Source organism: Carassius auratus, unplaced genomic scaffold, assembly GCF_003368295.1.
Source record: "Carassius auratus strain Wakin unplaced genomic scaffold, ASM336829v1 scaf_tig00214826, whole genome shotgun sequence".
Taxonomy (NCBI): domain Eukaryota; kingdom Metazoa; phylum Chordata; class Actinopteri; order Cypriniformes; family Cyprinidae; genus Carassius; species Carassius auratus.
This window is the reverse complement of record NW_020527818.1, coordinates 496,328-509,799: the sequence shown is the minus strand read 5'-3', so window position 1 is coordinate 509,799 and position 13,472 is coordinate 496,328. Positions and strand designations below refer to the sequence as shown.

The 13,472-nt window shown below is 38.2% G+C and overlaps 1 protein-coding gene across 4 annotated transcripts in view; it reads left to right on the top strand.

The window, feature by feature from the left end:
* LOC113092998 (voltage-dependent L-type calcium channel subunit beta-4-like) overlaps nucleotides 1–12,204 on the top strand; it is a 41,276-nt gene extending 29,072 nt beyond the window's left edge. For 2 of the 4 annotated variants that reach the window (XM_026258813.1, XM_026258812.1), the window contains exons 9-14: nucleotides 41–99; nucleotides 311–411; nucleotides 1,187–1,338; nucleotides 1,594–1,689; nucleotides 3,971–4,141; nucleotides 8,481–12,204. In XM_026258813.1, the coding sequence (XP_026114598.1) occupies nucleotides 41–99; nucleotides 311–411; nucleotides 1,187–1,338; nucleotides 1,594–1,689; nucleotides 3,971–4,141; nucleotides 8,481–8,858 (957 nt within the window). In that variant the 3' untranslated portion in view covers nucleotides 8,859–12,204. Of the gene's footprint in view, nucleotides 1–40; nucleotides 100–310; nucleotides 412–1,186; nucleotides 1,339–1,593; nucleotides 1,690–3,970; nucleotides 4,142–5,064; nucleotides 5,551–8,480 lie in introns of those variants that run through there. The other 2 variants (XM_026258815.1, XM_026258814.1) reach the window with 1 other exon arrangement.
* The last annotated feature ends 1,268 nt before the right edge of the window (nucleotides 12,205–13,472 follow it).

Here is a 13,472-nt window from a genome sequence, read left to right as displayed (position 1 = left end):
CTTTCAAATTTGTTGTCTCATGTGTCATGAATGTCAACAGGTGACGGATATGATGCAGAAAGCCCTGTTTGACTTTCTCAAACATCGCTTTGATGGACGGTGAGTTTTAAAAGACATCTTGGCACCTTTCTTTTCTGTATACATAAACAAACATTTACTCATTCTTAGGTTTTTATAGTGACAGTATTTGGCAAGTTCCAGAATACATTTCATGTGATTTTATTCCATGTCTTTGAAAGCCATACGATAGTTGAGCAAGGAATCTTTCTTTCACATCATTAAGTGTACTAATATATTGTTATGCTGACAGGATTTCTATAACCCGAGTGACCGCTGACCTTTCTTTGGCCAAGAGATCGGTTCTCAATAAGAGACCTATCATGGAGAGGTCTAACACTCGAACCAGTTTGGGTGAGAACATCACACACTAAATACTGTACACCCTTCAGTGCTCAACAATAAAGATGGCTCAAGGACAGAACGTCATCCAGAATGTCATGTGCCATGTGTTTATGTTGCATACTCAAACCATTGGTTTTATGCAATGTACTGATCACTGTTGTCACAAATTCAGCTTATTTAAAAGTTACCAACTTTACGTTATTACTAGCTTGTTTCCAAGGTTGTGTCAAAACTATAATGAGAAAGGCATCTGCCATAATAAAATTTTCATACTAGCAGACAAAATATACTGAACAAAATTATTAACGCAACACTTTTGTTTTTGCCCCCATTTTTCATGAACTAAACTCAAAGATCTACAACTTTTTTTATGTACACAAAAGGCCTATTTCTCTCAAATATTGTTTTGAGATTATTGCACATGTGTGGCTTAGGCTGGCCACAATAAAAGGCCTGTGCAATAATCATGCTGTCTAATCTGCATCTTGATATGTCAGACCTTTGAGGTGGATGGATTCTCTCGGCGAAGGAGAAGTGCTCACTAACACAGATTTAGACAGATTTGTGAACAGTATTTTAGAGAAATAGGCCTTTTGTGTACATAGAAAAAGTCATAGATCTTTGAGTTCAGCTCATGAAAAATGGGGGCAAAAAAAAGTGTTGCATATATAATTTTGTTCAGTGTATGTATTTTTGAGCTCTGTCGGTACATTAGAGCTTTTAAGCATTTTCTCCCTTTTTTTCTTTGGTTTCATGGGTGCTATTTGTTTGTTTGCCCACTCAGCGGAGGTACAGAGTGAGATCGAGAGAATATTTGAGCTGGCCAAAACCCTTCAGCTGGTGATTCTAGATGCAGACACCATTAACCATCCAGCACAGCTAGCTAAAACCTCATTAGCTCCTATTATTGTGTACGTCAAAGTCACCTCTCCAAAGGTGAGTCTGATGATCACGTGTACACGATTTAAAGTAATATGCCGAAAATGTATATATATATATATAAAAAATGATCTTCAACTGTCTATAGCAAAATAGATACTTTTTTGGTATGTGGTGATTGCTGGCTGGAACAGGAGTGATGACCTCCAAAAACCAGTTTTTTTTTGTTTTATTTAACAATCGGGGGCTCGTCCGGGATCTGAAACCATCAAAACGTACACGGTTTATTTGATTTCTCGTATTTTTTGGCAGGTCCTACAGCGATTGATAAAGTCGAGGGGTAAATCACAGAGCAAACACCTCAATGTTCAGATGATGGCAGCAGATAAACTGGCTCAATGTCCTCCTGTAAGTTCTTGAAGTTTAACACACACAAACACACATGCATTATTTAGAGAACACTGTCGATTCAACACAAGTGTTAATATGGTAATGTTGTTAGGATCCGATTTTAATAGATAGTAGTAGTAGTAGTAGTAGTAGTATTACGTTATATACCGAAAAAGGTAACGAATAAATTATTTTCCAAAAGATTATTTACTCCCCCACATTTTGTTCTCTAGAACACAGAAGATATTTTGAGAAACCGTAATGATTTTTTGTGCTCTTCTTCAGGGAATTAAAAGGAATAGGGACTGGAGTTTTAAGATTTAAGGACACAAAAGCACCATAAAAGTATAAGCAATGTCTGATATGAATGTCATATCTTTGCAAACCTACATCGGCGTCCAAACACTGCGAATTCAAAGAGTTCATGTTCAAATTCATGTTTAGCTGCTAATTAAAAACATTTTTCTGTTCCCCTTGTTGTTCATCAGCCCCTGACGCAAACCGTTCTTACTTCTAGACCAGCAATGTTTTGGTGCTACCTACAAACCACTTTTCCTGTATTGGAGCTGGTGCTTTGGTTATCGAAAGATAAAGAACTGATTTGAAAGTAGGCTCTGGCTCTGAACCAGCACTCAAACTGCCTTGGTGGAAAAGGGGTACTGGTTTACAAAACCAGTCCTGAATGTTCTTTCTTGAAGACTGTTCAATAAGAGCTAGATGGTGGATGACACTATTTTCATAACAACCTTTCTCATGCAAGGCTATTGCATTGTTTCAGAACACTTGCTGACTTTTATGGTGCTTTTGCTCCGTTTTTGGAGTACCCATTCATTGCAACTTAATTTACATTTTTCCCATTTTGGAATTAAAAACAAGCCTGCGTAAATGACAACAGAATTTTATTGTTTTTTTGATGAAATATTCAAAATCTAAAATAATTAAGCTGTTTGTCCTCTATATAAATAGACCTGATTAATTAAGGGGTTAGTTCATCCAAAAATGAAAATTATGTTGTGTTTTACTCACCCCCAGGGCATCCTAGGTATATATGACTTCCTTCTTTTAATGCAGACAAATCCAGTCGTAGTATAATCTTATTTTTTATTTATTTATTTATTTTATCTTTCAAGCTCTATCATTGCAGTCGGCATGTGTTGCATTGCTTCAGTCTAAAAGACATGAAATAAAAATGGCCTGCTGTAGTGAAATTAATGTGTTTTTGTAAATAAATTATCCATATTTAAAATCTAATAATCACTTGAATCTAACTTGCGCTCACTGTTGTAAATGGATGGAGTTAGGGGTAATTTCGTATGAGGTCAGCTTTGCACATGCTCCGCTCAGAAGTAACGCACGTGGAAACACAGTGGACAGATCAAAACAACGGTCACTAATTAGAAGTACGAAACAAGGATTTGTAAAGAAGAAATGTCGGAGGATTTCGATATAAGCCCAAAAGGAGACTGTTTTTTCTTTGCTAAAGTAAGGAAACTTTGCTTCTTTTGATTCTGTAAACAAATATTGTTTTTCACAAGACTCACCGGTGCATGCGCAACACTGACCTCATATGCCATGCACCCGTGACTGCTTCTGTGTACAACTGCTGGCGCAATCTACATTCAAGAGATTTTTATGCGCATCAAGTTGCTACAGGAGGCCTTTGTTCATCCCCTGGATCCATGTGAGACTTTTCTTTTTTTATGGAAGGGCGCTTTTTATTTCACATCTTTTGGACTGAAGCAATGCAACACCCACTGACTGCAATGATAGAGCTTGAAAGGTCAAAGACTTTTTAATATAGCTTCGACTGGATTCATCTGAAAGAAAAAAAAGTCATACACACCTAGGAGGCCTCAGGGGTGAGTAAAACGCTGCCTGATTTTCATTTTTGGGTGAACTAACCTTCTAAGGATTGCAAGTATTAAGAGCTGCAGGTTTTAAGGGCATTTCATTTAGGGCACATCCGTTTGATTTCAATTGTGTTTTTATTGTGTGTTATTTGAAAAGGAAGGTAAATTTGAGTCTCATGTTGTTGTTGAACTGGTGTCATTTTAAATGTTGGTTCCTCATTCTCACTTGATTGACTGGCCTTGCTACAATTCTATTGATGTAGATGCTTGCTTTTCCAAACCACATTCTGACAAAAGCCATATTGCATGTTGTTCCATAGAGCCATTATCCTACCTGTCGCTCAACATCATCTCCCATCACCTGACCACCATCATAAGATATTTAATATAATATCTTCTAATTCCATCCCCCGCATATCATCTTCTCCTCCACCCTGTCTCCCCATCAGGAGATGTTTGATGTCATTTTGGATGAGAACCAGTTGGAGGACGCCTGTGAGCACCTCGCTGAATATATGGAGGTCTACTGGCGTGCTACTCATCTGCCCGGCACCACCCCTCTCAACCCTCTACTGGAGCAAAATCTGATGACCCCACCCTCAGCAATCTCCAGTCTACAGGTAAGGTGGCTTTGTGTGAATGGGTGGAAACAATTAAAGAGTTTGAAAATGAAGATGTGTAGGAGAGCTATATGTTAATTTTCATGTGCCTTTGATAATATAAGTAAGTTTGCACAAAGGAATTGCAAATCTAGTGTAAAGGAAACTTAATAGCACATTAAAAACGCAGCAGAATCATCATGAATATATGATTCATAAATCAATATGTTGCCTTTTTCATTCAAAAATGCAATGACTACATTATTAAAAGGGAACAAATTTCAGGTTTGCAGTCACATAAGCATTGACCTAGTTAGAACAGAGGCCACCAGACTTAGTATGTGTCCTCATCGATCAGCCAGGAAAGTAGACTGCGCTAAAAAAAATTATATATATATATATATGCCATTTGTATCAGTTTTGAGAGACTTGTCTTCTATTATGATGTGTACATATTTTTTGAAGATCCAATCAAATTAATTTCAATTATATAGCTGACCTCGACAGTGAGAGAGTTGCAGTTTCACAGAAAATGGTTTCAAACTGATTTTCACTGCTATATGGAACACAGTTTGTGAGATTGTAAGACAGGCACTGTGAAACTTATTTGTAAACATAAAAATGTTAAATAAAAGTATTGGCGCTACAGTTCTCAGACTTTTGTATATTTAAAAAGTGTCTACTCATACAGTTGTGCTTTTAAGTAATAATTGGTCGATCCTTCATTGTGTTTAACAAAACAGATGTGTAATTTTAAATCTGATAATAATTGTTATTTTTGACAACAGGAAATTGGCCATTACATGTTTGTCTATTCTGTCCTTTCCTCCATATTTTCACTCTGTCTTTTAGTTGTCTTGGGTCCACAGATGCTTGTATTACTGATATGTTGTGAGTCTCAATCTGTCTGTTCTGTGTCTCATTCATGCCTGACATTTTTGAAGTTCTCTGAAACACAGGAATTAATTGAATGAACGCTTACAAACCTGCGGTGAGTAGGTGGGATGGTTAGTCTGCCTTTCCTACTCAGACTGTAAAACAAAACCCCATCCTGATACTTCTTTACATCCTTCAATTCCTTCAACCCCTCCAAATGGAAATAGGCATCTGGTATATATCTAAATATACGTTATGCTGTTGTTGGTTAGACATGTAGATCCTTCACAGTTTTTATGTGGCAACAGCATTGGCCCAGTGGAATACAAATACTTAGTTTAAAATATACAAGCCTTAAAATGAATTTTAATGTTAAGAAAATTCCTCCAAAAGCACATTCAAATGTCCTTTTCAGTATGTATTCAGTGTGTCTTAAGATGATGATACACTTTTTGAGCAAAGTTGCAACGGGTAACCCCCGTAGGAAGGAAGCATTTATAAAGATGTAGGCAGCATGTCTTTAAAGGGATAGTTTGCCCAAAAATGAAAATTACCCCATAGTTTTTTCACCATCAAGCCATCCTAGGTATATATTAATTTCTTCTTTCAGACAGTTATATTTAAAAACACCCTGGCTCTTCCATGTTTTATAATGGCAATTATAATTATTTTTCAATAGTACAAAAGAAGTCCAATAAAGTTCCTGTGGCTCAGTGGTAGAGCAGTGTGTTAGAGGAGCAAGAGGTTTTGAGTTCAATTCCCAGGATACACACATACTGGTAAAAAAAAAAAAATGTATATCCTGAATGGACTGTAAGTCACTTTGCTTAAAAGCATCTACTAAATATATAAATGTAAAGGCCTCCTGTACGGAATTGATGCATATAAAAAATTGTATAAACTGGAATCTCTAGCTTCTGCTAACTGTTGCACTCGCGTTCACAATAGAACACCATTCTGGCAGATGACATGGGATAGGATTCGTAGTGTAAGGTTTTGTGAGAATATGTTGGTCTCGCAAACGTTTCTTTACAGTAGCAAAATGCTAATTTTCCTTACTTTAGCAAAAGGAAAACCAGTCTCCTTTTGGCTTGTATCAAAATCCTCCAACATTTTTCTTTACAAATCTTAATTTTGTCCTTCTAATTCATGACCAGTGTTTTGTTTTGCTCTCTTCACTGCGCTTCCGCATTCGTCACTTCTCACCAGACCTTATGCTGCGTCCTACGTCATCCGCCGGAACTGTGTTATTGTGAATGCCTACAGGAGGCCTTTATTCACTTCCCAGAGCCATGTGGGACACTTTTCATTATGGATGGCTGTGTTTTATTTGACATGTTTTGGACTATTGAAAAATAACACCCATTCACTGATGACGTGAAGTGAAGTGACGTGACATACAGCCAAGTATGGTGACCCATACTCAGAACTCATGCTCTGCATTTAACCCATCCAAAGTGCACACACACAGCAATGAACACACACACACACCGTGAGCACACACCCGGAGCAGTGGGCTGCCATTTATGCTGCGGCGCCCGGGGAGCAGTTGTGGGTTCGGTGCCTTGCTTAAGGGCACCTAAGTCATGGTATTGCCGGCCGAGACTCAAACCCACAACCCTAGGGTTAGGTGTCAAGCTCTCTAACCACTGGGCCACAACTAACCCTATGACATTATAAATCTTGGAAGACCCAGGACATTTTAAATATAACATGGATTGGATTAATCTGACAGAAGGTCATATACACCTAGGGTGGCTTGAGGGTGAGTAAATTATGGAGTAATTTTCATTTGTAGGTTAACTATCCCTTTAAAGTGTAGTTAGCATTAGTAAAGCTGTAGGTAGTGCAACTTAAGGTGTAGACAGCAGTGAAAATTTGTAGACAGAATTTTTAGGTGAAGCCCAGAAGGCCAGAGGTCTCAGTACTCAGAGAGTTTAGCGCAACAGAAATTAAACACACCTGAACCAGCTAATCAAGGTTCTCAGGATTACTAGAAACTTCCAGGCAGGTGTTTTAGAGCTGGTTTGAGCTACACCCCGAAGGACAGAGGCCCCATTAGGACTGGAGTTTGACACATGTTGTGTAGGAAGTGTATCTTAAGTGTAGGCAACATTTCTAAATGTTTGGTTGTGTTTGTAAATAAGTAGGCAGAGTTTGAAAGGGTGTAGGCAACATACCTGTAGGTGTAGGCAGCATTTTTAAAGGTCTGGGGAGCTCATCTTAAGTTGGTGGCAATGTTTCTAATGGTGTAGGCAAAATTTGTAAGGGTCTAGGTGGCACATCTCAAGGTTTAGGCCAGGGATCTCCAACCCTGCTCCCGGAGAGCTACCATCCTTCAGTCTTAAGCAGTAAGCCCTGTTCCAACACACCTCCCTATGAATTTCAAGTAAACCTGAATAACTTAATTAACTGGTTCAGGTGTGTTTTATTGGGGTTGGAGCTGAAATTAGCAAGACGGTAGCTCTCCAGGAGCAGGGTTGGAGATCCCTGGTGTAGGCAACATTTCTAAAGTTTTAAGATGAATTTCTAAAGATGTAGTCAGCATTCCTATGTGTTGGAGGTAAGCAGTGAACTGGGTTAAATTCAGGGCAATAGCCACATGCTTCCTGGCACTTTCTTGCTGTCCATTTCACTTTCTTTTGAAACCTTTTCTGTCAAATGAAACCTCCATATGGCAGTGCAAACTTTCCATTTGACAAGGCCTACTTTTTCTATGATTTCTGTTGTGTTATGCACTCACCCCTCTACACTTTTCATTTAATTTGCTGGTACTAGAGCAGCACACACAGTCATCTCAGACTGCTCTGTTTATGCACCTTGCTGATTGATATTAACACCATTGAATCTTCATAAGATGAGTTCACAAAGCAGATACAGCTGCCTGTTTTCCTGTATTATAAAGAAATGCATTTATTTTATGACATTTTATGGAAAAGAGGCTGTATCTGACCACACAGACCGATGCTTTGTGAATGTGACAACCCTTCTAACTTCCCTTTGAATGCAACCTCCTTGTTTATGAGACGAACCTAAATCTTTTTGCTCCAGAGGAAAATGCGTAGCAATCTTAGACCTAGAACCCAAAGGCTTTGTTCAGACAGGCAGCAAAAATTAGATTCTTACCCCATGTGACTCAAATCCATTCAGTCTAGACAGCATAAGAACTTCTGACAACCCCAATCCAAACCACATCACTAGATTATGACAGTTTGGACAGTCATTCCTAAAGATCGGATTAAAAAAAACAAATCCAATTTGTGTGCAGTATGAACAAAGCCATAGTAACCAGTCACTTTAAATTTCCTCATTGGTGAGACTTGACTCATCTCCACCTCTCTGCTCATTAGTTGTTTTAAATTAGTGTGTTTTTTGTCTTTACGGGATCATCTAAATGAGTCATTTTTCTTTGGAGTGAAACAGAAAGAGGAAACGTGTGGCCTCAGAATGGGTCAGAGTTGTCATCTTTCTCTTTCTGTCTCAGAACCAGCAGCTGTCGCCTGCCGGGGGTGGAGGGGGAGTGGAGGAGGAGGAGCAGGGGGAGCAGGACAGCCTCATGCCTTCTGACGAGGCTAGTGACTCTCGTTCCCTCCGCCGAGGCGGCTCTAGCTCCCTGCACCCCCCGGAGGATGAAGAAGAAGAGGAGGAGGAAGAGGAGGAGGTAGATGATTATGAACCCCACTGTCACTCTCACCCATTCCAGGACGTGTACCCGCCCAACCGTAACCACCCTGGTGGCATCCACAGCGCTAACGGACACGATTCACAGGACCGACTCCTGCAGCAGCGAGACTCGCAGGACGGACACAACCAACGGAACAACCGCCAGCGCACGAGAGCCTGGCCAAGAGACAACTACTGAGCGCCTGTCTGCAGGAGTCTGGAGGAGAGGGTTGGGTCGTGAATTGGGGAGAGGGGTGAGGGGTGATGGGAATTGGTGAGGAACTGTAAACGCACAGTGTGTGTGGTGTGTGTGTGGATGAAGCTGCCCTTGATTGACGAAAAGATCCTGTTATTTTCAAAGCTTATGTGGTCGTTATTGTTTTGCGGCATTGTACTACATTTGTTTTTAAAAGACCGGGCAGCTTTTCTCCGTTAAGATCACATGCATGTTCATATTGACACAATATTTGAACTTCCTCTGGAAACCCTAACCCCACCCGAGTCAAATATTACTTTTATTATTTTGCGTATCATACGCTCTCCCTGAACCTAATGAGCACAGAAGGATTTATGGGAAATGGAAAAGCACTTTTATAGCATGGGCTGTGAGTCACAATGAAAGATATTGTAGCATTTTGTTGCATCTTACTTTAATGGCTTCTTTTTTTGCTAGAGCTCTTGTAAATGTGAGTATTACTCACTATTTTTTGGTTCAAGCCCTCAGTCATGGTGTTGTCTGATTGGAACCCATATGCACTCGTCTTATAATGAGTTGTTTTTTGGTACTTCTCTGGACATCATTCAAGAAACAGGCATTTTCACAGTCACGTTCACAAATGTAGCACACATTGCCATTTGCAAAGCACCATGTAAAAGCTATGTAGGAAAGGAATTCAGGGTTACACTCTGCTGTCGTAGAGTTAAATATTATTGGGACTATAGTCTTGGTTTTCCCATGAGGTGAATTCCAACTCCAGATTGAAGAGCAGCAGTCAATCTTCCTGCATTTATGTACTGCCTCCTAAAGAAAGAACCTAATTAGGTCAGTGTCAATGGTTTCTTTTTCTGGGAAATGAGAGGACGGTAACTGGAGTTATGTTATCATATAGTAGATCTGCACCAATATATTGGATTTTTATAGAAGTAAATGAAGCTCACCAGTTTTGATGTCTATTTTGGGATAGTCTTGTTGTTCCTCTGTGACTTTAACGAGTAGAAAGTTGGGCAAAGTTCATATATTTTACACATTTGCCACTAATTTATTGGTTGATCTTATCAGAAACAGCATAAGGAGAAAGCCCACTAATAGCAAAACTAATAATGAGAAATCATAACACTCAGAATTGCATTTTCAGGACAGGGAGTCCCTCCTTAAAAGAACCAATTGCCTTAAGGCATCCTGGTCTCTTTTTGATCTTGAATGCTCATTAGTTAGACTAATCTAATTTATAAATCTAAAGGAGCTAAATTTAGATTTTTGTATCATTGTGTCTGGCTGATTTTAACCATTTTTTAAGGTTGGCAAACTCCCTATTTAAGTAGAGAGGAGTTGTACTTGCTTGACTGGAAACTAGCATTACCAAAATGGCCACTAAATAAACTGCCTCAGAAGGAATTTATCTTTACCAAGAAGAAAGCGGCTCTAACAAGTGAGTGATCTTCCTCTGTCCTCTCACTCTTTCCTCTCCAAGGCTCTGGATGTCTAAGGGTGTGGTTACTGTGGCCTACTTTAAAACATAGTGTGACTTCTTGCTTTGGCGACACATTGACTGCTAGCTAGTTTAATAACCTTACTGGTAATTACATTAGCATATATCAGCCAGGTTGTGTTACGACCAAATCCAAGAAAGTTTGTCCCTTTTCTCATAACCATGACTCTAGACTCGGATGTTACCTGTAGCAACTTAGGCTAAGGTTTATCGAGTGTAGGACCATTCAAAATGGCCTTAATACTTCCCTATATCTCTTTATAACTGCATGTCTCGAAAAACAATTATTTAGGACTATTTGCACATTAGGGGTTGGAACAGGAACTTTAGAAAACTTTAAGTATATTAGAGTAGAAAAATCGACTCCATTTTTTAAAATGTAAAATCTGCAACGGAATATTAGTAACGCATCTAAGAATAGCTAATGTGTGTGTGTATATATATCGAATGAAATTTAACCAGATCCTAAATATAATTCTTTAGAACGTTACTTTATTTTGTATTGATGGATCTGGATGGTTTTTAAGAAATGTTGCGATGTTTACAAAGTCCGGATTACTCTCACTCAGAGATCATTTATGTGAGACGCACTCAAATATAAGTAACGTCAGTTGTTGTACGGTTATGTAAGGTCACATAAAGTTGCAGTACACTCTAATGTAGCACTGTAGTGATTTGGTTCTTTTGTAAGAAAATTAACAATTAAAACATCTTAAGTATTATTAATTTTGATTGCGTCTACAGTAGATTTCAGTGCATATCCAAAAATCGCCATCCAGAAAGAGAAATCCTTGTTTTCTTAAGAACTACTCTTTCCAATTTAATGCAATGTTTATACATAGGATATGTTTTTAATTATGATTTCACGTAGACTACACAGTTCCTTCAAAACATGCACAGAGACTTGAGTGAATGTATAGTTGCATGCCTTAATGACCTCTAGTCCTACGCACCAATGTATTGTCCTCCAGTGGGATGGTGCTAAATTGACTGTCCCTCAATTGATTGTGTTGCATTGATTGTAGTGGATCTGTACACTCCCAGAATGCACTTTCTGAAGCATCCTCCCTCCTATTAGATTGTAAAGACTTATCGACCAAAATTGCTGCCTGATATGAAGATTGAGCCATCGATGTGCCCAGCGTAGTTTTAGGACACCATCACTAACATAGTATGTTAGCATCTTAGCTTAATGCTGGAGAGGTTTTATGTATAACTGAAATACACTGAAATTCAAACAGGGAAAACAACACTTTCTAGTGGCTAAAACATTCCATGTGACGTGGTTTATGCTAAGCCTGAAACATACTTTACACAAGTATGTGAATGCAAAGCTACATAGTTTCAAAATGTATCAGACCACAACTATCGTCAAACTCTCGCTCCACCGTGACAGTTGTTGAAGTGAAGATAACTTACCATAGAAGAATATGCAGTTTATGCTAACGCACACTGTAGTGCCCCTTGTGAGAATGTAATGCCAATTACATAGTTACAAGCATTTGTGTTTGCATACTATGAGTATGCAGACTATGTTTCAGAACCAAAAGAGCCTTTCCATTTCAGATTGAAGATTCCCAGCTCTCGCCTTTCTAACATAAGTTCACATTGATGTAGATTGTGTCACGGCTCTGGACACGGCGTTTACAGCACCAATCTTGAAGTACAATTTGCATTGGCCATTTAGAGGGTCATGGGAAATATATATGTTCTGGGGTGTGGAAGTCAGGGTAAAAGTCCACTAACAAATGCCTTGACCAATCCTTTAGTGTACTGCATCATTATATGCTATCAACATGTCACACTTTAATCTGTTGTTCTATATTTTAAAAAATGGAAAAAAAAAAATGAAAAATGAAAATCAGAGCATGACTGAAAAAAAATTCTATGCAAGTGTTGCATGTGATCTGATAGTTTCTTTCGATTGTTTCTGATCTACTTTAGTACTGCATTGATTCTTGTTGTACTATTCTATTTAGGAAGAAAATTCACCCTATTTTATACTGAGCACAGACAAGGGGCTTCTGCCGCAAAGTCCTTTTTTTTTCCCTTTTTTCCTCATTTTCAATCTCATGGGCTTCAATGCCTCCAATGTTAACGCTGAACCATAGCACATATTTGGATTGATGTAACAAAGGAATGTTCCGGGTTCAAGCTGTAAAGACTGAATCTGATCACAAGGCTTACATTTTTTATACATAATTAGATGGATTAGATCTAACTGTTTAGTAACCCTGTCTATATTAAGTTATATCTAATCTTTCGACTCCTCTCATGATACATTAACCTTTTTGTAAGAACTGGTATAATCACAAACTGCACTTTTCTGCTTTTAAACCCTCCCGAATGTTTTGTCCCATAGACTTCCATTTTAAGTCCATTAATGTACATTTGAGAGAGAGTAGTCCAAATTGTTCTATTGTGTCAACAGAGCTCAACCTTTTAACTTGGAACATTCCTTTAAATAGCATTGATCAAATGCTTTGTATTTATTTATATGATCCACAATGCACAATGTAAAAGAGCATGTGTAGTGTGTGATGAACTGTATTTTGACAAGATTTGCATGTCTTAATACATGTAAATGTACATGATACAGTTTTTTTTTCCCTTCTGTTATGGCATCACATCATTTTCTAGCAGACCAATACAGAATCCATAACAAACACGGATTTATTTTTATTTTTCTTCTTTCTGGGGTATTAAGAAGCACAATCTATACAATTTGAGTCCTTTGTCTTCAATTCTGTGTGTATGCAATACAAACATGGAAAGAAAATGCCTTAGAACATTAACACTTCCTCTTCAGTGCAAGTAGAGAAAATATATTGCACTATTTGTTTTCTTTTTTGATGTCTGCTTTGTAATGCAATAAATGCATTAGGTAGAATAATAATTGCAATGGACATTTAATTGGTCCTCAGGCGTTGATGTAGGTACACACTTTCTCTCTCACCCCTTTATCTTTCTGACAACATGAAAAACTAAATCATTTCAAAGATTTAAAGAAAATGCCACTAGTTATAATAATAATAAAAAAAACATTTTATGTACTTTTAACACTTCAGTCATGTCTCAATTGTTTAATACTTGCTCAAATTTTA